Raw genomic sequence first — 25,182 nt, forward strand, 5'->3', positions numbered from 1 at the left:
CGTAGTAGAGCCACCGGGTTCCTTACAGACACCTTCTCAACGTTCGGCTGTGGTGTCCAGCCCCCATGATGTTTCTCAGTGCCCCGAGCACATTTCAGAGTCGTCGGACTCTTTACAGGCACCTTACGAATGCTCGACTGCCGTGCCCAGTCCCCATGCCAGTAATTTTCCTAACACTAACGGACATGCTTCCGAACCTTTGGGTTCCCATGTTTCGCGTCAAGTTTCGCCGTCCCCAGCCACTACTGTGGGACGCTTAAGTGAGTCATCTGACTCTAGTTACTCCTCTACGCTCTCAGCTGTGCCTGAGCAGCGCGTAACTGAGCCACTAGGCTCATCAGAAGATACACAACTTGCTGCTCCGCAAGGGAGCACTTGGGAACGAAATGCGCCTCGACGGTCGAAACGGTTGCGTAAGAAACCGTCCAGGTTTAAGGACTTTGTGTACTAAATTCGTCTTTTTTCACTTACTTGTTGAAGTCAGTGTGCCATACTTGTGCATTCTTGTGTGTATGCTGTGCATCTATTTATTGTATAATGGTTATAAGTTCTACCGCTTGGTACACTGGTATGCTGTGAATTATTTGTTGTATTTTATTTGTATCAGTGTCTTCAGCTAGAGTACGCTGTGTACTTTGCTTTTGTTCCCTTGTCGTGCCGGTTCCTTTTCACCAATTGGACGTTACACCAAAAGAGGGGGGGATGTTAAGGTGTCTACTGTTAAGGTTGTATACAGTGCATTTGTCATTAATCACTGTATAAGGATTTAAAGGCCACATGTCCTTTTCATTCTAGGGGGGGATGATGTGGTATGTTAGTTCCAGTTTCGGTTTCTTAAAAAGTAGTTTTGCCCCTAGGGGGCACCACCATGTACATATATGCGCGGCACTGTGTGAAATAAATCAGTTCCCGCTTGGCTACCGGCTGCTGCTGTTCTTCCTCCCGGCCGGCGCTTCGGGCGCCGTGCCCTTTGTTCTCCGGGCGTCGCGTTCGACGTCCGATACCACATAGGCATTCACTCTGTGTGCACTGTGACCAGCCCACAGCAAACCTCATGGCGTCCACCCTCGTCCTATCCCGAGCAGCGGTTTCCGGCCCGCTCCGCGACCCTGCTGCTTGGAGGATGCCGACAATCGACCAATTTGTTTTCACTGCTATCGTATCGGCCATGTAGCCCGTTACTGCGATACTCGCTGGTCCTCGCCACCTTGGACGTCGTCTGCCCCGTACCGCCGACAGGACAGCACCCGCTTCACACCTCCGACCCAGTTTTCTTCCCCCTACCCACGGTTCGGCAGCCGCTCTCCGTCGCCGCATGGTCATCAGTCGCGTTCGCCTCCACACCGTCGCCAGTCGTCTAGCTCGCCGCAGAATCGCCGGCCGTCCTCCCCGTTTAATCCTGCTCCTGCCTATCCGGAAAACTAAATAGTGTAGCGCCCAGAGGTGACGCTGCATTGTCGACTTCCTCCACAAATCCTCTCTTGACGCTTTTGACGAGACGAATTTTACTAGACGTTGACGTTGATGGTGTGCCTATTTCGGCCCTTATCGACACCGGAGCTCACATTTCTGTAATGAGCGCAAACCTTCGCCGCCGCCTGCATAAAGTACTCACGCCTGCCGCTTCCCGCACACTCCGCGTCGCTGATGGAGGCACTCCTGCCGTTCAAGGGATGTGCACCACCCGTATTTGTATTGCCGGTCATTCTACATCAGTTTGCCGTCATTGAGCAGTGCCCCCACGACCTCATCCTTGGCTTGGATTTTCTGTAAAGTCATTCTACACTCATTGATTGGGCGACAGGTTCTGTTCAGCCTGAGTTGCCGCAGCTTGCTGATTTGCCAGCCGACCTCCCTTCACGCTTACGCTCTCGCCATCACGGCCACTTGCGACCACGAGCTGCTACGTACGTCGCCTTGTCATCTTCACGCGATGTGCCCGATGGTGACTACCTCGTGTCTCCTATTGTTGACGTACTGATGGCCCGAGACTCGCTCTTGCTCACACTGTTGTTTCTGTTGTTGATAATACAGTGGTCATCCCTCTTCTCAACGTCAGCCTGATGACTCAAGTTATTCCACAAGACATGTCTTTGGCCACCATCTCTCCCCCTGACAATTGCCAGATTGCCGCTCTGAACGCCCATGTTGCGTCATCTTGTCGTGATGCTAATTCCACGCTGCCTGTTGACGGCATTGACAAGATTAACGCTCCCGATCTAACCCCAGCGCAAGCTACAGATCTCCATCATCTGCTTGCGTCCTATCGTGACGCTTTTGACTTCGACGACCGCACACCGGGCCAAACATCTGTCGTTACTCACCGGATCAACACTGGTGACGCCATTACTATACGCCGGCGTCCATATCACTTATCTCAACAGGAACGTCAAGTACTTAAGCGCGAAGTCAACAAAATTATTACTAAAGACGCCATAGAGCCGTCGTACAGCCCGTGGGCCTCCCCGGTCGTGCTCGTCAAAAAGGATGGGAGCTGGCGCTTTTGTGTTGATTATCGCAATTTAAACAAGGCAACCCATAAAGATGTCTACCCTTTGCCTCGGATCGATGACGGCCTCGATTGCCTCCAAGGCGCCCAATACTTTTCATCTATCGACCTTCGGTCCGGCTATTGGCTAATTTCCATCGACCCCATGGACCGTGAAAAAACCGCCTTCGTTACGCCCGATGGTCTCTACCAGTTCACGGTCATGCCGTTTAGACTCTGCAATGCCCCGGCAACACTCGAACGCATGATGGGCTCTCTTCTCCGAGGATATAAGTGGTCCATCTGTTTATGTTACTTAGACAATGTTATCGTCTATTAGCCTACGTTTGACAGCCACCTCACACCTGTCTGCCGTCCTGGATGTTTTTCGACGAGCCGCTCTCCAGCTGAACTCGGTAAAGTGCCGTTTCGGACGGCGCGAAATCACCATACTCGGCCACCTCGTGAGTGCTGCTGGTGTCCAACCGTACCCCGACAAACTGCGAGCAGTGCAAGAATTCCCAATGCCGTGCTCAACCAAGGACGTCCACAGTTTTGTAGGATTATGTTCCTATTTTGTCGCTTTGTCCGCAACTTCGCTGACATCACTCGACCACTTAGTGATCTCTTAAAAAAGGACGTTCCCTTCACATGGGACGCCGAGCAAGCAAACTCTTTTTCTGCCCTTATCCATCTGCTGACTACACCGCCAATACTGGCCCATTTTGACCCTGCGTCGCATATAGAATATCGGACCGATGCTAGTGGCCATGGAATTGGGGCGGTTCTCGGCCAACGACAGCACGGCAGGGATCGAGTAATTGCTTACGCCAGCCGTCTTCTTTCGCCTGCCGAACGGAAGTTCTCCATCACTGAGCGTGAATGCCTAACTTTATTGTGGGCCGTGACCAAAGTCAGGCCCTACTTGTATGGCCGAAGTTTTTCCGTGGTCACGGACCATCACGCTCTCTGCTGGCTCTCATCACTAAAGGACCCGTTGGGACGTCTCGGTCGCTCGGCACTCCGTCTCCAGGAATACTCGTTTGTGGTTAATTACAAGTCTGGACGACTGCACACAGACGCCTACTGTGTGTCCCGTCATCCAGTTGAAGCGCCCGACTTAAGTGACCTTGACTCGGACCCCTGCGTGCTCTCCATCCGCGCTTTGGTTGACATCGCCACCGAACAGCGACGGGACCCATCGTTAGTAGCCATCATCGACCGTCTAACGTCCCCATCACCAGACTCTTCTGTTCGCCTGTTCGAACTGCACGACAACATTTTGTACCGTCGTAGCTTCAACGCCGATGGCCCGGAAATACTTCTTCTGCTAGCCCACCATTTACGCGACAGTCTTCTGCAACAACTCCATGATGTACCGACAGCCGGCCACCTTGATGTCTCTCGTACATACGATCGCGTGCGACGTCAGTTTTTCTGGCCCGGCATGTACCGTACTGTGGTTCACTACGTCGCTTCTTGTGGCCACTGCCAACGCCGAAAGCGCCCCTCTGTGCTTCCTTCCGGCCACCTACACCCCACTGACATATCTACGGAGCCATTCTTCCGTGTTGGACTTGACCTACTAAGCCCTTTTCCCTTGTCTACCTTGGGCAATAAATGGGTTGCTGTCGCCACCGATTACGCCACACGCTTTGCCATCACTCGAGCACTGCCTACAAGTTGCGCCACCGTCATCGCTGACTTTCTGTTGCACGACGTCATTCTACATCATGGCGCCCCTCGGCAGCTACTTACTGATCGAGGGCGGTACTTTCTGTCACGTGTCGTGGATGACATCCTCCGCGCCTGCTCCACCCAGCACAAGCTCACCACAGCTTATCACCCACAGACGAACGGATTGACCGAGCGTCTCAACCGAACGCTTACTCAGATGGTATCCATGTACCTTTCATCAGATCACCACGACTGGGACAACGCACTCCCATTTGTCACCTTTGCTTATAACTCTTCACGACATGTTCCCCGTTCTATTTGCTATTCGGCCGACATCCAGCGTTACCATTCGACACTCTGCTTCCTTTGTCCAGACCCTTGTCTACTGCATACGCCGGCGACGTCATTGTTCGAGCCCATACAGCTCGTCAGCTCGCCCGTGACCGACTCTCTTTGTCGCAAGAACACCAAAAAGATCGTTATGACAGCCGACATCGAAGCATTCACTTCACACCGGGATCTCTGGTACTCCACTGGTCACCATACCGCCAGGTCGGCTTATCAGGGAAGCTTCTATGCCGTCACAATGGCCCCTATAAGGTACTGCGCCAACTCAGCGACGTGAACTATGAGATCGCACCCCTGGACACAGCCTCTTCGACCTCCACACTCCAGACGGATGTTGTGCACATTTCCAGACTGAAACCGTATTGCTCTGCTAGCTCTTCGTCGTCATAACAAGCGCCGCGACGCCGCTTCCGCCGCGGGAGAGTGATGTTACGGTGCGACATGGGCTCTCCGAAGATAAAGAAGAGGGGTAAACGTGAAGCGCTTGCGCGTGGTGCTCATCAGCACCACGCGCAAGCTGCCGATTGGCTGGAATAAATATCTATTAAATCTACATCTCGCCTCCGTCACAATATGAACAGTCTCGACGGATTTTTGCCGTCGTTGTCATGTCCCTCCCGTATGAAGTCCAAATTTATGATTCCCCGCGCATCGTATGTTCTAACGCGGGCAAAAGCGCGCGAGCGGGGGCGACGAACGCGGCCGAAGCAGAGATCAAACGAGCCGGCCCCTTTCCGTCGCTCGGAGCGTGCATACAATAACATCACCCCGCTCGGGAGGCCTGCCGTCGAAGCAGACAGGAAACTCCCCGCCATCTTTAACGACCATGAAAACACGCGAGGAGGGGGGTGTCGCGCGAGGAGCAACTTTGAATCTAAGGGCACGGTCGCGATCGCTGGCGCGCGCGCTATCTCGACAGCCATCACAGCGGGTGGCTCGTATACCCTTCTACGTGCTGCGCTCTCAACGCCAAGTGACTATGCGGAGAGCATCTCTCCTGCAACGGCCGTATTCTGTCAGCCTCACTTCGTGTAACACTAAAATTTGTTGCTATCGCATTCATTTCTTCGCCCTTGCGGTGAAACTGTGACTTTTTATGTTACACTTATTGAGCTGTGGTCTTATTGCCTTCTCACTGCATTCCTTGCCCATGGCGGAATCTTCGCTTGTTTTCGACTACGATTGCCCGCAAGTTTGTTTCCTGGCCCACTCCTCCCTCTTCTTCTTTGAGGTTAAATATATAACATTCCTTCTCATGAATGGCTCACTGCGCCATCCTCAATATATGTTGAACACCTTTCGTAAACCTCCATCTTTCTGCCCCTTAGGTAAGTACAGGTATGATGCAGCCGTTGTGTACTTTTCTCTTCGGGGATACTAGTAAACAACCATTTATTATTTGAGAATGCCTACCAAGTGCGCTCGACCCCATTTTTATAGTACTAATTTGTTCTGATAAGTTCAATTACCTGCCCCAAGTAGCCGTTATCTCGACAGCCATCGAGGCGCTATCTCGACAGCCATAACAGCAGGCGGCTCGCATACCCTTCTACGTACTGCGCTCTCAACGCGAAGTGACTATGCGGAGAGCATCTCTCCCTGGAGCGGCCGTATTCTTTTACACCAGCGTTTTGTAGTTACGCGAGATCGGATACAAAACAGTTAGCTGCCAGCCTTACTTCGTATAACACTACAATTTGCTGCTATCGCATTCATTGCTTCGCCCTTGCGGTGAAACTGTGACTTTTTTTGCGCAGCACGTCATTATTCGTCATTGTGCGAAGAAGCGAGGAACCACCTGTGAGGCATTATGTGCACTTTGATGATGCGACGGTTGATGACGATGAAGAATTATGGCTGAGCCCTTTGTAATGGGTTGGAAGTTTTAAACGACCCACTAGTTACGTAATTCACATTGTGTGACGCCCGGTCGTTATTTAACTCTCCCACCACACTTTATAACATATGTTAACGTGAGAGAGAGGAAATTAACTTTATTGAGACTCTGAGGCATAGGCGGAGAGTACGGGGGCGCTGGGGGGCTTGGGCCCCCCCGGACTGCCTCATAGGGGGGCAGAGCCCCCCCTGGCGCCGGCCCAGGGTATTTTTAAGAGCTTGGCTTATAGGTCCCCGGGTCGTCCTGTCTGGCAGGTATTTCACAAGTCTGTTTATGCCCGCTTCTTTTTCATTTCAGCCATTTAAAGTTCGGCACATGGGCCAAGACAAGTCAAACATTCAGTGGAAAAGTGCCCCTCAAACGGACTTTTACGTACAGAACATGTTGTGCTGATGAACAACTGAAGCGACGACTTAAGCTACGACAAATTAAAAAATTCACCGGCGATTATGATACTGCTTAATTCGCTGAGCGCAGCCTCGTGTTCGGGCAACGCCAGCTGTGTTTGAAGTTTTGACTATCCGCAGTTGTAGCAATGTAACATTCGTTACATATTGCCACAGAAACTGCCAGCGCTCGAGTGCTACGCACACTATATACTCTGTGCATTGCAGCTGTCACGAACAAAGAGAAACGCCCACAGCCCCGTTACGACAAGCGAAGCCAGCCGCAGTGCACCTGCCAGCCCTGCATGCGCACGAGCGACAGAGGAAGAAAGCGAGGTTAGAGGCCAGTATCGTGATATCGACAGGCTCCGCGTTCGCTCTCTTTCGTCCTCGTTCGCGCTATCGGTTACGCCGCCGACGCCAACAGCGATGCCGCTCAACGCAGGAACGGACGCCTAAGAGCTGCGCTCTAATTGTCTTGAACCCCGTAGTGAATTGTTTTGAGATAACAAAAATGATACTGAGAATACAAAGCAATCCCGACACAGTCAGTCAGTGAACGCTTTCGCACAAACTTACTCACCAATAAAAAAAAAAAACGGGTAATTTCTTGGTTGCCTAATATTGGTACCCTTCAACATGCCTGCTTATATAAGTGCCGAGAAAAGATTGTACGCAGTTTTGATTTATCAGTAAAAGGTTTTACTAAAAGTTCGGCCACCAATGAGCAACTCCATTACTCGTCCATATTCATAACCGCACCTTCGCACAAGGTGTAGTGGTAGCAAATGGTATTTGCTACCATCTCAGAATTACTTTCGGTCATCTTGAACTCACTGGCATATCATTAAAGCTTACTGTGATAGCGTTATCCTAACAAAGTAAAGTAACGCATGTTTTAACAAAGTAAAGCCTAACCCCACGCATTGCGTGAATCGACTTTATGCGACGCGGTCAACGAAAAAGGTCGCCTACGCGACCTTTTTCGCTTCGAGCCAAGAGTTACGACGTGGATCGATGTCTTTGTGTAAATTGAAAAATAAATCTAGGGTCTTCCACTTACAGATCTTCATTATGATATCGCGGGCACCTAAGAGACTAAAGTTACATCAACGTCTTTAATTTGGAAGTTGGACTCCTCGCTCACTCTCTCTCTCCATTATATATATATATATATATATATATATATATATATATATATATATATATATATATATATATATATATATATATATATATATATATATGTGTGTGTGCGTGTGTGTGTGAAGAGTGAGAGAGACATGTGGCAGAGCTAGTCAGGGCCCCGCCCCGTCCGGTAAAATGAAAACTCTCCGCCTATGCTCTGAGGAAATGGATCATGGGAGACTTATCCTTGGCAAGCAATAGAAGTGCACTTGCGAGTAAACCACTACGCTATAAATCATAATTTTTGTGAAGTTGGGAGGCAGCCACGATGCGATTTTTCGTCATTCTGCGGAGAACGGTGATACCCGCTAAGCACCTGCAAGGCATTATATGCACTTTGTTGATGTTGTGGCTGATGACGAATTATGGCAGAGACCTTTGTAATTGTGTGATGCCTCGTTACAGAATTCGCGTTGTGTGACGCCTGGTTGTTATTTCTCTTGTACCACACCTTACATATATTAATGTGGTTCCTTCACGACATGAAGCCTGTATAGGGTCTCTTTACAAAGCATTGTCAAGCACCTGCATGGCATTGAGGTAGAACACTGGGCTCCCGCGCAGAGGGCCCAGGTTCGAACCTCGTTCGATCCCGGATGTTCTTTCTTGGTGTCTTTTTTTCTTATTTCGCGCGATAGTGCTTACGGACACCGGCGGCGCAGGTGGCGGACAACTACGGCGCGAAAAACGGCCCGTGTGATCTCATAACAGCTTTCGCTGTAAAAACCATTGAACGAGCCCGGATCGTAGTCAGGTGTCGATCAGTGCATTACGCTTTCTGGTACATCAATTTTTTAAAATGCGAATGCATTTCTTAATCGGGGGTTGTCCTGCGTCGCTGGCCGGCGTGCGCACAGATCTCTCCGCGCGCGCTCCTCCTCGCCCCTAGCAACAGCTGCGCCGCGCCTAGCAACCGGAGCAGGTGGTGAGCGCGGAGGGTAAGGGAGAGGAGTGCGCGGGCGTGTGATGTCGCTCGCATCGCGGAGCAGCGGAGGGTAAGGGAGAGGAGGAATGTACCCGGTGAGGGCGCTGGCATCACGGAGTTCGCTCGGCGGAGAGAGAGCTCGGGCGCTCCTCCTCTCCGTGCTCGGACCTATATGCGCGCTTTGGTGTCTTGATAGCGATGGAAGTCGGTGAAGTCGAATCTCTCGCGGCAACGATACCACTAGGACGAAGTGTAACACAATGCAACTCGAGCATTACGCCTCTACGTGCACACTGTCGTCTCTCTTTATTAATTAATTGCACACTCATCGGGTGCTCCCAAATGCATTCGCATTTCCTCACGATCCCCTTCGGGGAGGTGCGGGGTATTTTTTTCACTCTGATGGAAATGTCGTGAAGATGTTGGTACAATTATATCTTCTATTTGTAGTGTCTCAATTTTATATGATGAAGATTTCGTGACATCATCTTCAGCCAGTAGAGAGTAATGTTCAGTCTAAGAACGTTAGCCGGCCGTGTCCTCAGAGTAGTGTTGCGCAGTGAAGCAATATCTGTCACAAGGAAAATCGGCGTTTTGGTCCTCTTTTTCACAGCGAAAGTAATAAACAGGATTTGTGTTAATAATAATCAGTATGCGTGGTTGAAAATCCTGTAGCAGTAGTGTTACGCCGACGACGATGGTTGTTGGGAAATATTCACGGCCGCAGAGATGTTGAATTTAATTTTCCTGCCGCTCTTAATTGGTATTGTCGACCTTCCACGACCACACGTCCCCAAAACAAGTATATTCAGAACAAGTCCTACCAATTGACGAAGCGGAGAAAACACAAAAAGCGCTATGAGATCACGAAACTTGACGACCGAACAAATGCCACCTGTAACGCCTGTTTTGCCTAGTGACACACCGACCTTAGAAGAAATTTTTTTTTACATCTTAGAGCTTTCAGACATGGTTCCACCTATTTCAATAGTGTCAGACATTTAAATGTGAACACTTTTTTTTGAGCCTACAAGTTTAGAGTATTTTTATTGTGTGCGGTGAAGCCATTCGTTAGGATGTTTTGGTGCCGTGTTCAGTCCTACCTTTTGGTATCTGCATTTTTTTCTGTGCTGCTATTTACCATAATTTGCTAGATACCTAGGGATCACGTAGCAAATGTATTTATTGTATTACTTTGTTTGAAAAATTTTTAGAGGAAAAAATATGACCGTGTAACCCGATGGAACAATGCAGTTTTCACTGGGCAGACACACACAAAAAATGTAACTCATACGCTTTTTGAGCTAGATCATTCAAACTTTCCTCTAATATAGAAGACTCTGGAGAAAACATTTTGTAAGTTTCATATTATTTTTCGTTTTTTTCTTTTACATTGGGAGCACAACTATAAAAATGTTCTATGCAATGTTCACTAAATTTTGTTTTTATAAATATTCTTGCATAATATTCCCTAATAATATTTTCTAAAGTAATACCATTAAAACGTACAATCACTTACCTTTATATTGATATATATTATTACACTGTATCTATCATATTACTTATAATAAAAAATAATTACTAAAGTATACGAAATGTGGCCAATTTTCCCACGGTCAGGAAAGAGTTAACAAACTTAGTTCTTGATATTTTTTAATCATAAAATGCAATATAAATTTGAAGCCACGCAGTTCCACCACATGTAACGCCTTTCTTTCCGCTACAGCTGAACAGTATAACTTAATTGTCATGTGTCAGCCAAGCATTCTGGTGAAGGAACACAAGCATGTCAACTTTCTTGCCCTTCAGCCTGCTCCTCCGGCTGCTCTATGTACGACGTGCTAGGGGAGCCAAGTTTATTCTGCAGTGAGTTCGCACTGTTGATTTTATACTATCGATAGTACCATCGCATTTACTATCAATAGTATATTTTACCCTCGATAGTTCGATAGTGACTCAGCTATCGATAGTATCGATAGTACCATCGATATTTCTGCAACTAGAAAGAACGCCGGCAGCATAGGCGTGCGCAGGGTTCCCCATTAGGGGGGGGGCGAAGGTTCATCGCAGCGCGCCCCCACCCTACTAAGTCCATGTATGGGGCAGATTTTGCGCCCCCCCCCCCCTCCTAGGTGATTAGGGGGGCGGCCGGCCCCCTGCCCCCCCCCCCCCTGTGCGCACGCCTATGGCCGGCAGACTGCAGGCCGCGCGGAATTGCGTCACAGTCCTGTATGCCGTTTCACAAGCTATAGGTCACGTGAGTTGTACCCGACGGCTTGTCGTTATTGGAGCTCTTCCAAACCGAAACAGAGACGGGTCGGTAATAAGCAGACTAATTATTATCTGTCGCGCGCCGCAGCAAGCGATGTGCCGCGTTATGACTAATAGGCCCCCAGGAACCTATTGCAGCAAAACAACGCCAAACCAAAATTTTTCTGTCAGTAACCCGTTAACCATCGTAAGCGTTTGTAGAAATTTCAGCGAGAGAGAAAGCTCTTTATTGGAAAGCAGGTTCTCTTGCCGGCGTATGTACGACCGATGACACGCTATTGCGCTTCGGGAGGAGGAATTCATGCGTAATATTTGTCTTGTAGAGATGTTCTAATGGATACAATTTATAGAACTGTAGCAGCTGCTTTTGGTGAACAGTTATGGGCTTGTATAAAAGTACGGACTTGTATATTTTTCAAAGAGCGCCGATTTTCGGTAATCTTCGTACAGTGTACCAGGTCCAAGATTCATGAATTTCATTGCTATGTACAGTTACTAAAACGCAGCTATCCCGCAAACGCAGTAAACTTTACCAAAATTGTCCAAGCTGTCGTCCAATGAAAGAACTTTAAAGAAATTGCAGTTAACCGTGAGCTCAAGCTTCATTTTAAGAATAATCATCTCAAAGCATCATTTATGGTGCAAGTGTGTTTTATGAGATAGCAAAATTATTCAATACGAATATAACGCTGTAAGAATGTTAGCCCTCGGGAATTGCATACTACAAAATATTACGCACAGTAAAATGTTTCTTCCGTACATTCGCTATATTTTTAAAAGGGTGATTACACAATACTGTTTCTAGCGGACGATGCTATTTCCTTAATGGTTAAGTTAGCAATGTATATTTCATTATTTGGCGCCCATTTTTTGTGTGCGTATTGAATAGGAAGAAGCGCTCATATTATTCCATGGATCGGGAAATCCACGTTTAGTCGCACATATTGGCAGCGTGCCGCTTGGAAGTCGCACACATCGTTATACGATAACCTTCACTTTACCAGTAGCGCTGATCAGCTTCAGCGTCTGTGGCCGGCTATAACTTCGTTCGGAAAAGAAACAACCTTTTTTACATGATTTCCTAAAACTGCGCTCATATACAGGGTGTCCCAAATAAAGCGCAGCACGATTTAAAAAAAAGAGGAACGTCGTTAGGCGAAGCACACGTAGTGAATATTGTTCCCAGTATACTGCAGTAGCCACTACTAATTTGTTGGTTAATTAGGTTTATGTAATTAGTCCTAATTATGTTTCTAACTCGACAAGTGCTCACCTAATTATTCAAATGTCAATGAGGCATATGTAGGCGTGCTCAAATGATATCTAACGGCGCTATTTTCAGCAACGTAGTAATTACGTGCTCATTTTTGCAGCTCATAAAGAAAGCGCGCGAAATAGGAAAAATAACACGCGACTAGAGAGAGAGAGAGTACAACTTTATTAAGAGTCCAGTGCAGACGCTGAGGTTGCCCCGCGCCACCCGGCAACTCCCACATGGCGACCAGCAGGTCTAGCCTAACTGCCCTGTCGGGGGCGCACTGGACGGCCGGGATTTGGTCTTACGCTCCCACCCGCAAAAGGTGGGAGCGTAGTCTTGACCTGCTACCTCAACAGTGATCCTGTTTGAGGGCGCTGCTTCCTGATGCGCGCTGCAGCCTAGTCACGTGTCACTTTTTTTTAAAGATTTTGCGGGCTGTCTTTATTAGCCAAAAGAAGCGAGAACGCAGTTAGTACGTTATTGAAAATAGCGCAGTTAGATGTCATTCGCACATGCCTACCTATGCATCATTCACATTTGAATGGTTAGACCAGCACTTGTCGAGTTATAAACGTAATTAGGACTAATTAAGTAAACCTAATTAACAAGGAAATAGTAGTGGTTACTACAGTACACTGGGAACAATATGCACTGGGTGTGCTTCGCGTAACGACGTTCCTCTCTTTTTAAATCGCGCTGCGTGATATTTGGGACACCCTGTATAAAAAGAATGCTTTGTTATACGATACACCGTTTTCGGCAACGTTGTGGGATTAATCTATCAATATGGACTATCTCAGTTGAAACAGTTGCATGAGCGGCAACATAAATAGCAGCAGTTCAGTGGAATCTTGTCGATGCGATTCTGCATGATACGTTTCCCGGGATAACACATTCATATTCCCTTTTCCCGGCCCATACGAGAAAAGTACTTTCTTACAGTTAACGCGATCGCCTTTTGACCTGAAATTGCATCATAGGTCTGCAGAAGTGAAGCTCTTACTGGCATTTCTAAAACTCGGATATTAATATTCCAAACCTAAATAACATTCCAACCGCCCATTAACAATGTGTTCCACGCCCACAGCCTTTCAGATTCTGCAGAAGCAGGGCGGAGAAAGTTCCGGGTAAAGCTACATCGGTATACGTGAACAGGTATACGCATAAACGTACCAGCATCATTAGAGGATTTTGAAATAGCGTAGGGATAGCGTTCGTTAGGTACGACACGCTATTTTTGTTGCTTAACGTGGTTACCCAAGAGGATAACGTATGACGCATGTGCAGTGGCTACAATCGCTAACGCAAAGCTTTGCGTACCCTATTCTGAAACTGCCTATTATCCGCAATAGTCATGCGCCCGCGATGCCTAGCACTTCTGCACTTACGGAAAGAAAAAAAAATGTGCAAGCAGTCTAGAGAAATGTTTCCATTTTTAGCTGCACAAAACGCTCTACAATAAGAAGTCTAACATACACACGAGAGACAGTACACGGCAGCAAGTACATTGAACAGCAAGGACACTCCTATGCTGTTTGAATCGATTCCGTGCCTATAGACCCACACGGAATAAAATTATCATCACTGGCGTTTAGAATTTACTAAAATTCCGCAATTTCTTCAAGATAAAGATATTCAGGGTCATCTCAACAGACAAATTTTAAGGTCGCGTAAATGTCTCGCACGCAATCATTTGGTGTTCTTCGATCGACGCAGTTCATCACTAAGCAACGGGATTCTAATTTCTGCTTGAGCAGTGTAGCGCTTTGGGCGAGTCGATGTATATGCATATTGTTATACAGCGTAAAACACACAACGACCCGGCAAGGAGCGGACACACGAGAGCTGAAATCAGACACATCGCCACGCTCTTCAGGGAAGCGATCGTGCGTCCGCTCTGCAATGTGTCCTTGTGCGTTTATGCTGTATTACATGATTAATACGCACAGACTCGCTGTCATCACTGTATACGCTACGCTAGTCAAGTCAGCGCTCGTGTGTCCACTCGTCACTGTACATTCCGTGTTTGCGTTGTATCAGAAGATGGGGGTGGAAAGTTTTTGCTGTAGCCGACCGGGCACCCTCGCTTAGTCGTGCAGTCCGAGACTGTGTAGATCGCTATGGCCTCTCGAAGCTGCTCGGCAGTCACGTTGTCGCTGGTATGAAACAGAACCTCCTTGGCGGGCTCTCTGAGCAGAAATCCGTTGTCGGAGAAGCGGCCACTCAGGCGCTGCGAGTCGAGCCACACGAAGACCGCCACGTTATCCGTGGAAAGGTCCACTTGATAGGTGTACGGCTCGTAGTCGGGAAACAGTGGTCCCGTTACGGACCTCACCTGAGGAAAATTGGTAAAGGTGAGCGAGGATGGAGTTGCGTTAAAGAAAACTGCGGAATAAGACACAAGAGGGACTGGCGACGAAAAAAATCACAGGGTCCCTTTTGCATTCACCTACGACGAATCGAAGGCGAAAGCCATCTTTTTTTTCTTCTCAGTCGATGTATTGATCCCGCCCCGCCACCCTCCGAAAGCTTTCTGCAGCTAACGAGGTATTGTGCTGCCTCCAGGATCGGAGGCACCTTGCATGGTTTTGCATTTCCTCCGTGATCGGCCCACCTTTAACCAAGCTACCATGTCATGGTATGACGTCATCATGTGACGTTACGTTACGTGACGTCACGAATATAGACGATCTGTGACGTCATCACGTGGTGATGATTTCTTGCATCACTCCTGTTGTCCCCGACGCCGCGGGACGCCGATGGTCAATTTTCGCGTTTTATGAGGCGTTTAAGGCTTTCGCCTGAATAATAATAATAATAATAATAATAATAATAATAATAATAATAATAATAATAATAATAATAATAATAATAATAATAATAATAATAAAAGAATGAGTGCGTTTACGGCTTTTTAGTTATCTACCACGTATGGAAAAACGCTAGAAAGTGCTTGCGATGTTGCAGATTTACAGAGAAAGAAAAAGCCAGCGAATGGCGCGCCGGAGCTCGGCGTCGCACCAAAGCCAGAACCGCGAGGGAAAACCGGTTATACCAGTAGAAAACCAGTATGGCTGTGGTAACCCTAAGTGCCACTAGTATGTGGGAATTGACGTGAGCGAGGTTTTGTTTTGCGTTTACGCAAACGTTAAGGTAAATTGTATGCAAGGTATAATAACGCTGCATAGCGCAAATGTTTGTGTCAACCAGCTGAGTCAAATGCAATGGAGTCAAACGCTTTGGTAGTCAAGCACTCCGGGCATTCAAGATACGTTTTTAGACAGGCCACTTCTTTAAAAAGAAGTGGTCACTGTAACGCTCGGATCGTATATCCTGGACTTCAGGAATTATTCGTTGTTCACGTCATTTCGGTGCAGAACCGTTCTTTATAGAGGTGATAGACTACTACAAATGTAACGTCTGAAAGGGGGGGGGGGGGAGGCGTCATCCACCCGTTCATAGCACGGAGCTACAGGGAAATCAGTACAAATTTCTAAGAACGAACGCTTCCCACTTGACGAAAAAAATTTAGTCCTAGTTCGGTATTCGAACCTGCGACCAACGCACTCCCGTGGCAGTCGTTCTGCCATCCGAGCTAAGCGGGAGGCTACCAGATTTCAACCTCCTGCGCTTAGCTCCTTCCTCCGCCTTCAGGGCTTCTGCAGAAGTAATATGGCGGCGTTTATGCTAACGGCGCTGTATAACAACTAAATTCTTCTGCAAAGCTCACCTTTATCGTTGCCTGCATTAAGGTTGCGTCGGCAAGTGCAGCGGGCAGCACGTAGGCCTCTGGCGCGAGCGAGAACCCTGTCAGAGCGTCCTCTAGCGTGAACCACAAGAAACATTCTGTACTCGAGCACGAACTGCTGTTCCACAGGCTGCCCAACGATATGGTGACTGCCTCAAAGGAGCTAGCAGCGGGCTGCAACGTAGGCAAGGATGCACGATTAACCTCTTGATTTTTCTTTTTATGCGTTAAATAAAGAAATAACAATTGAATTGCACTTAAGGCTAATAGTATACATAGAGCTAGAAAACAAAAAACAGTTTCAGGCTATTTGGTGTACGACGTTGAGTGAAATGTTTAGACCACTTCTGAAAAATAATATACGGAAACCATTGTCTAGTGCCGCAAGATTCCTCAATGTGCGAATGGTTTAAATTCCAAGACGAATTCTCTGTAAAGGGGGCCGTACTATTCATTCTAAACAGGCAGGGCGTGCAAACACGGACACAAGAAAGAAGTCAAGACACCACAAGCGCCGACTAACAACTGCGAAGGCGCACAACGGCCGGAAAAGAAAGCAAGCACGAAAACTTATCTGCACATGCCCAGGCAATAGGCAAACTTATCAATCCAGGATTTCATGTCGGAGGCCAAGTTTTTATGCCGGGAGGAAGCACGGATTGGTCCGAATACCCAAATGCATGTGAGTCTGTGTGTTTGCATGTTATATCTCTGGCGTGTTCTTACTAAATGCACACATACAAATTTTCTACAGATAGTTGACGCAAAGTCAGATGATAGTTATTGCTAGTCAAGTAAATACGATAGGGTTCACACAAACTTGGTGTATTACAATATATATTTATACACTTTTGTGTACTTTGACACTCATAACGCTAACGCATCAGCAAAAAAGTTACAGATATTCAGCGTAGATGCTAGAACCTACGCAAAGCGAATCTTTGTGGTTAATCCGCGTTTAGCGTTATACAACTAGTGGCAAGCGGCGAGCGCACAGCTATGCCTACCTTCGCGATTCGCTATTTTCGATATCTCACGCAGTGTCTGTCCACCACCATAGGTTACAACTTTCAAGAATAACTCTTCGGCCTAAAGTGATCTCGCCGTTTTAATTTAGGGTCGCTTTAGCCTCGCTTACCACATTGAGCTTAAACGCCGTGGACTTCGCCGGCACGAATGACGTCCACTTCTGCGAAATAATGTTGAGCCAAACATTTTCCAAACGAGAAAGTTCATCGTTGAGGACAAACACGATGAGGTCCTTTCCTTTTAAGAAAGGCGACACGAGCACTGGACTGTAGAACTTCTTGGCGAAGTAGTGCAACATTTTCCAACGACCACCATACTCTGAAGAAAAAAAAATAGAGATGCAAGAAGCGCTTGAAGTGACATACAGGGTTCGGCTACAAAGCAAAACGACAAACTCACAGGGTCCCTTATGCACTCGCCTAACACGACTCGAAGGCGAAAGTCATCTTCTTTTTATATTTCTTGTCAGCTGATCTATTAATCCACCCACGCCGCACTTCGAAAACTTTCTGCACCTAACGTGGTTTTGCACTGCCTCCAAGATCGGAGGCATTGCAAGCTTTCTACACCTTACCTTGTTTTGCGCTGCCTTCGTGCACAGGCCACGTTTGACCATTTTGGCGATCTGTGACATCATGCGTGATGATCTTTTGCATCACTCATGTTGACGCCGCCGACGCCGATGGTCAATTTTCGTGTCTGGGGAGGCATCTAAGGCTTTCGCCTTACAGAGGTCATGAAGAGTTGCGCTCAGTATGAGCTGCAACATGGTGGCAATGGTTCAGAGGGCCCCAAGCCTACACTGTAACACCGCCAAACTTCAAGTTGGTATTGGAAGTAGAGTAAAAGCTCGTTAACGAGGGTGTACCTTGTTAATTCACAAAATCGGCTAATTCGGACGTGCTTTCTTGTCCTGGCGAGCATGTGCATTCTTTAATGGCGTCAAACTTTCGTTAATTCGGTCACATTTCGCGTCATTATCTGTTGGTTTTCATTAAGGTTGTATGAAACAAAGAAACTAGACCTCAAAATTACCTTCTTTCGTGTATATATATATATATATATATATATATATATATGTGTGTGTGTGTCCAAGATCGTCCAAAATCAGGAAAACGCGATATTCGCTCGCTCCCTTCACAAATGCTTTTTCTGTAGCGGTAAGCATCTTGAGATAGTTAAAGACATCATTTGAGACAGCAATTAAGAAAGTTATAATGATTATCTTTTTCATTAGTGGAGTTAGGCGGTTATTTCAAGAATTGAAGTTCTTCAGGCGAAGAACCCATCGCAGCTTTGAGGTATAGAAGAAGCGGCCTCTAGTAATTATTGTGGAGTAATGAAATTCAACGGTGAAAGCGAAACCGTAGCACCGATGAGCGCAACAAGCAGGCGACCAAAGTGACGTCACTGTTCAAGACAACGATTACAGAGGCGTAGGACGATCGCTCACTCTGGACGTCTCATAAGAATATGGCAGTAGCGCTCTTCCGCATTTCGATTTCGGTTTCGCCGCTGAATTTGGGTGAATTTCATTGCTTCGCAAATATAACTAGAGGCAGCTTTTTCGAAATCTCAAAGCTGGAACGGGTTCCTCGCATGACTGGCTTATATTCTCTCATAGAGTTTCATACAATAACCTAGAGAGGAAACTGGCGCTGCGATCGTTCAACCACCATGGGAATGATGGGAAGTACAGGCTTCGGATTGAATTTCGTTAGCTAGCGAACTGTCTACGGATCTTTTTCTACAGTTTCAGTTTCGTTCTTTGCGAGGCGTGGGCAGTAGGGTGCGTTGCAAAGCACTCAAGCAGTGCCTTTGTTGTTCAAAGAGGCTGAAGACCACAAGGTTTCTTGCTTTGCTGCCACGTTGCAGCTTTACAGGTTGTATTTGACAGTTTTAGCAAAGCGTCGTGCACTCACCGCTGCGCATAGATGTAGCGTCCCATGCCAGTACAGGAAATTGCATAGAGTTCACGTTTTGTGATAAGCGCGACTTGTCAAAACTCTTTCAAATCGACTGCGAAACGAGGGCGAAGCTAAGTAGACTCACCGCCAAGCTCCTCTGACTCGACGTCACAACAAAACGAGAGATGCCTTGGGGGCAGTTCACTTCGACAGACGCACCTGGCATCACAGCAGATGATACGTTAAGTGTTTCTCACTCAATAAGGTACTGCTATTTCTATGAATAGATAATGCGTACTTTCGAGGGAAAGACAAGCGCGTTTGTTTTAAGTGTTGTAAAGAAAATAATTCATTATATTGCAATGCCAAATCTGGAACACAATTGCAGAGCAATGCATACCCTGGTGGTTGAATTTGCCCAAGTTTCAGTTGCATCTCACGGTCACACAAACTTGTTGCAATAAGTTTTACGTACAAAAGAATAAAGCAAGTTTTATTTGGAAATAACTTCATATCGCTTGGCTTTACACTCGGCAAAGAAGCGTTGCGAATCTCAAGAACCTAATCCATCCGAAGCAAATCCGAAGCCTGTACTTCCCATCATTCCTAATGGTGGTTGAAGCGCCGCTCAAGTACGGGACCGTAGCTCAAGGAGCCCGTGTAGACACTAGCGCCAGATTCCCCTCTAGGTATTATTGTAAGAAACTCTATGTATTCTCCCATTCGACATAACCGCCTAACTCCGCTAATTAGAAAGTTAATTAACTTAATTTTTTTCACTGGCCCCAAATGATGTCTTCGGCCATCTTAGTATGCCTGCGGCTACAGAAGAAACACCTGTGAGAGAGAGAGAGAGAAATGAACTTTATTTTGACCAGGCTCTTGGTACTTGAGCCCTAAGGTGGGTGGCCTCCTCAGTCCAGGTAGCCATGGCTCGCTACCGCCGCCCGAGCCCTGTTCACCAATCGTAGCTGGTTGTCAGGGTCTTGCGTCACCAGCAGAGCCTCCCACTGGTTTTCTAGTTCTTTCTCTGTGTGTGCTCCTTCCTCTGCGTTTCCGCTTGGGGGTGATGACGGTGGTACGTCTGGATTGTTCGAGCAGTCCAACACCATGTGGCGCAGGGTGTTGCGCGTGTCCGGTGGGCAAAACTTGCAGTCCCGCCTGTAAGTCCCTGGATACATTGCGTGCATCAATGTTCCGTGCGGGTAAGTTCCGGCCTGGAGTCTTCTCCAGGTTACCGCTTGCTCTCTACTCAGACTCTTGTGTGCCGGCGGGTACCGCTTCCTCTGCTTCCTGTAATGCGCCAAAATGTCTGAATACTTCTTCGGTATGCGTTCATCCTCGTTGTGACAGCCATCGGTACGTGTTCTCTGCGTGTCGGAGATGGCTCGGCGTGCATGATCTCGAGCCGCAGCGTGCGCCGCCTGGTTCCCCGCGAGAGACTCGTGTCCCGGTGTCCAGAGGATGGTGGTTTCTTCCACCTTCGTGCTGTTTAATACATGGAGTGCTGCCTTTCCGATCCTTCCGTTCATGTACCTTCTGCACGCTTCTTGCGAATCCGTGATCACGGTAGCCCGCGTCTTCTTGCATGTAGCGATGGCTAGGGCTATGCCCAACTCTTCCGCTGTGCTTGCATCCTTGGCACGTATGGATGTTGCTGTCAGTTCTTGACCGTTTTCGTCGACCACGCTGATTGCAAAACGGTCATTTGTAATGTAAGCCGCTGCGTCCGTGTACCTCACGTCCTCTTCATTGCTGTTGGTGCGTTTTAGTGTTTCCTTTAGCAGTTGTATCCTAGCGTGTCTTCTTCCCTTGTCGTACTCAGGGTGCATGTTTCTTGGTATTGGTTATGTGTAGGTTGTTTCTGATCTCGTGCGGGATACGCTGAGGAAGGTGCATGCCATCTTCGACTTGATAACCTAGATCTTGAAGTAGGGCTCTACCCGTATTCGTCAGCTTCAGTCTCTCCAGCTGGTTGACATTGTGCGCTTCCACGAGCTCTTCCCATGTGTTGTGCACTCCCATTTTAAGCAGCTTTTCCGTGGATGTGGAGGGCGACAGGCCCATGGCAATCTTGTGGGCTTTTCTGATTAGAGTGTTTATTTTAATCCGTTGACTGTTCTTCATGTCTACGTATGGGGTCCCGTACGTGATAATGCTTGTGATCAGCGCTTGTATAATTTTCGTGCAATCTTCTTCTTTGAGTCCGTGACTTTTGCTGGTCACTCTTTTGATCAGATGGCTAACTTGTAGCACGGTTTTCTGAACCCTTTCCAACTCTGCTCCCCCGGCCCCATCCTTTTGAATCAGGAGTCCCAGGATACGAAGCGTTGAAACCTGAGGAATTATGACGCCTCCTACCTTCACTTCCGGGTCTCGTGTCTGCTGCGGTTGTCGGCCTCTTGTGCGCTTTCTTAGCACTAGGAGCTCAGACTTTTCTGGTGCGCACGTCAGTCCACATGCTTCCAGGTATCTTTCTGTTCTGTCAACCGCTTCTTGCAGAGCATCTTGCTGTTGGCCTGTGGATCCTCCCGTAGTCCAGATGGTGAGGTCGTCAGCATATATTGCATGGCCAATCCCTTCTATTTCTTTCAGTTCCTTTGGTAAGGCGCTCATCGCCAGATTGAATAACATTGGAGAGATAACGGAGCCCTGTGGCGTACCCCTCGGCGGTATTTCAAACTTCTCGGAGCGCAAGTCGCCTATTCCCACTGTGGCTGTCCTCTCTTTCAGAAAAGCTCTTATGTAGTTATACACCTTTTCTCCGCAGTTATAGACGTTCAGGTGTTGCAGTATGGCTTCGTGCGACACGTTGTCAAAAGCCCCTTTTCACGTCTAGTGCGAGGATGGCTCTCTGGATGTGCGTGTCCAGTTTGTCGATAACTTTTTCCTTGATCTGCAGTAAGACGTCTTGCGTGGACAGGTGAGCTCTAAATCCGAACATGGTTTTTGGGACATGTCCGCTGTCCTCGAGATATTCGATCAGGCGGTTGTGCACCATGTGCTCGTAGAGTTTTCCAGCACACGAGGTGAGAGAAATGGGTCTTAAGTTCTGAACAGTGATGGGCTTGTTGGGTTTAGGAATCATGATTACTTCAGCATGTTTCCATTCCGGTGGGACTTTACCGCTTTCCCAGCAGTCATTGACATACTTTAAGAGAGCGTCTAGAGATGGTCCATCTAGGTTCCGGAGTGTCTTATTGTTTATTCTGTCGTTGCCCGGTGCCGTGTTGCGGGTGAGCTTGCTGAGGGCCCTCTCTATCTCTGCCACCGTGAAGGGTCGATCCAGTTCTGTGTTTGGGTTACCTCGATATTCGTCAAAGCGCGAATGTACATTGATGTTCCGCTGAGTACCAAGGAACTTCTCCTTCACTTCTTTGATGATGTCTTGCGCTTCCCCCGGGTGGTTATGTATAAGTCTGTGTACTTTCTGTTTTGCTGCGCTCTTGGTCTCTTTCTTGGCAAGGAGAGTCTTGAGTATCGCCCAGGTACGCTTGGTGCAAGCATTAAACAAATATTGCCCTTTCCCGCATTTTTGAGGATTTTGGACACATTTCTTGAAACACCCGGCCTGTATTACAAACACATGCACGAACGTACTTGAAGGGGGGCCGTAGGGTCGTATCACTCTCGAAATAACTTTTTGGCTACCACCTTTGTACAATAACTCACCGATGGAAGACCACGACGGTGCCTGCCAGATATCGTTCAGCTGCCAGTAGAGCACGCCCATGGTGTGGCCACGACCGCTGTCATCGAGGTAGCTGCGCCAACGTCGGAATGACTCGCAGCCGGTGCGAACACCTTCGGCTTGCACGACCTGTATTTTTGTGTTTTGTTTTTGCAACAACGTAAAGGAAAGAAGACGCAAGACGACTCAGGCAAATGAATTGAGACTTATTAAAGACAGTGGTGGCGGTGCCACAGTAAATTAGACGGCGTTAGCTAAGGGTTAGCCAAAGTTTGCAATCACATAGCGGTCACCGCCTACTGCAGTCATCCTTTACTCATGGCCGGCAACTTGCCGCAGTCACTGAAGCAAAGCGTGTTCAACCATCGCGTTTTGCCAGCTCTAACACATAGGGCAAAAACTTGGGGAATAACCAAGAAACACGGGAAGAACATAACCACCCAGCGTGCAACGGAACGATAAGTGATAGGCGTATAACAGCAAGAAACGGGAAGACATCAGAGGGAATCAGAGAACAAATCGGTCTAGCCGACATATACAAAATGTGTATTAGTCGACATTACAAGAAAAAGTTCCAGAAAATCCTTAAACATATTCTTATGAGATGAAAACGTGAAAGCATTTCTTTTGGCTAGGTTGTTGTTTCGGAGGGGGCCTGGGTGTTGCCGACATGTGTATTGAAGAATGAGACAACGTGAATGAGATACGCCTATGACCACATTGCAACTATACCGAGAAAATGACAAAAGGAAGAAGCAAGATCAATGCACTGACTTATCACTGATTTATTTCCTTCAAAAACACGCATATATAGCGGCACCAAAGGAAAAAAAGAAAAAGGAAATCCAGAAAAAGAGAAGCAAAGAAAACTGCACTTAGTTTGGGTACCTGGACACAAATGACCAGTACTAAATGAAGCGGCACACTCTATAGAGCTAAGCCTTTCCTTGCAGGCTGTGTTCTTCTTCTCTTTCCAGTTACGGGTTTCATTACTGCGGCCAGATTTGGAAAGTATGCTTTTTATTGTCTACACCAAGTCTCGCACCCTCACCTGTCTAACAGCACTCTGACACTTCTCTCGGAGCATAAAATGTTGCAATACAAAAAAGACAGAAGCAGCAATGGCAGGATTGCGATGATGAATCTCGAAATATGTATATATACATGAACGGAACTAGTGTGGTGATCACTCCTTTGTGATAGTTGTGCAATTAGGTGGAGACACTTGATCAGTTCTTGCTAGGGTGCCGACGTTTTTCCTCCCTCAGAACACGAACCATCGAAACTATAATGTGGCAACCTGGTATGTCATTTGCTCCATCTTTGCTGCTGTCGTTTCGAGCTTCCGTGCTAGCACACTCGGACAGGAATATGTGCATTGCTCGGGATAAATTAATATCTGAATCAAATTGATTCAATTGTTCCATCAATTTATCATAATGAATGCAAAGCATCTCTTAGCGAACTAAAGAGACTTTGACTGTTTCCATCTATCTAGCTACCTATCCATCTAGCCGCTGAAGTCTGGACGCTCTCATGGTCCCCAACATAAATTGGTATATACCGAAATTGGCGTAGGAGGACATGAATGCATGATGAACAAGATGCACATGTTATTACATGAATAAGGTGACTTGCCTGTCGCGTACGTCATCAAATCCTTTCGACTAGTCACGTGTGGCACGCACCCGCATACCACCGCCCGTGGTATATGCGCCACAGGTGATACACAGTTTATATCAACCCAGGGACAGCAGCAATTGACATTGTTAATCTTAACGCGATAGCTCTAAGGACCCCGTATTCAGATAACGCGGCGCTGGAGTCGGTGGCGTTATCCATGAGGGAAAAAATTCGGCAGATCCCACGCGTTGCGGGCATCGGTTTCATGCGAAGCAGTCAGCGAGTATTTCTGTGCTGTATCTTATGGCTTTGAGCCGAGCGTTACTAGGTGGATCGACGTGTTCTTGTAAGTACAGTAGATTTGTGTACATCGTGGGCTTACCAGGCACGTCGATAACACTGGCGTTTAAAGAGTAAATTATGGCGCGACGTAACGTCAGCCCTCACGTTAGAGTACATACGCCAGTATTATCGAAACTAAGTGCACTTTATGGTGCAATTAGTGAATATCATACGTAACTTTCGTTCACGTATTCTTCCGGGGTGTAGCAATGCTTCAATATAGCTTCCTGAATTAAAGGAATACAAATGTAATGTTTTTTCGACTGCTATAAAAGCGGAGCCAACACTGGAACCACAGACGTTAATCTGATATAACGCCTGTATCGTAGGAGTACGTATGTAGTGTTTATTGCTTTCTTGTAAGATTAGATAGCCAGCACCACAAACACAATTAACGTTGCACC

General features: G+C 47.4%; 2 protein-coding genes across 2 annotated transcripts in view; one reads left to right on the forward strand and one right to left on the reverse strand.

The window, feature by feature from the left end:
* The window catches only part of LOC119393937 (uncharacterized), a 635,915-nt gene that overhangs the window by 84,113 nt on the left and 526,620 nt on the right, over positions 1 to 25,182 (forward strand). The window lies entirely within an intron of this gene.
* Positions 2,848 to 25,182, reverse strand: part of LOC119394785 (beta-mannosidase) — a 57,666-nt gene continuing 35,331 nt past the window's right edge. Inside the window, exons 10-14 of the mRNA XM_049415988.1 lie at positions 22,795 to 22,942; positions 17,325 to 17,533; positions 16,169 to 16,360; positions 14,513 to 14,773; positions 2,848 to 2,988 (exon numbers count right to left, since the gene is read on the reverse strand). Of these exons, the coding sequence (XP_049271945.1) occupies positions 2,848 to 2,988; positions 14,513 to 14,773; positions 16,169 to 16,360; positions 17,325 to 17,533; positions 22,795 to 22,942 (951 nt within the window). The remainder of the gene's footprint in view (positions 2,989 to 14,512; positions 14,774 to 16,168; positions 16,361 to 17,324; positions 17,534 to 22,794; positions 22,943 to 25,182) is intronic.

Source organism: Rhipicephalus sanguineus, chromosome 5, assembly GCF_013339695.2.
Source record: "Rhipicephalus sanguineus isolate Rsan-2018 chromosome 5, BIME_Rsan_1.4, whole genome shotgun sequence".
In the NCBI taxonomy this organism is placed as follows: Eukaryota; Metazoa; Arthropoda; class Arachnida; order Ixodida; family Ixodidae; genus Rhipicephalus; species Rhipicephalus sanguineus.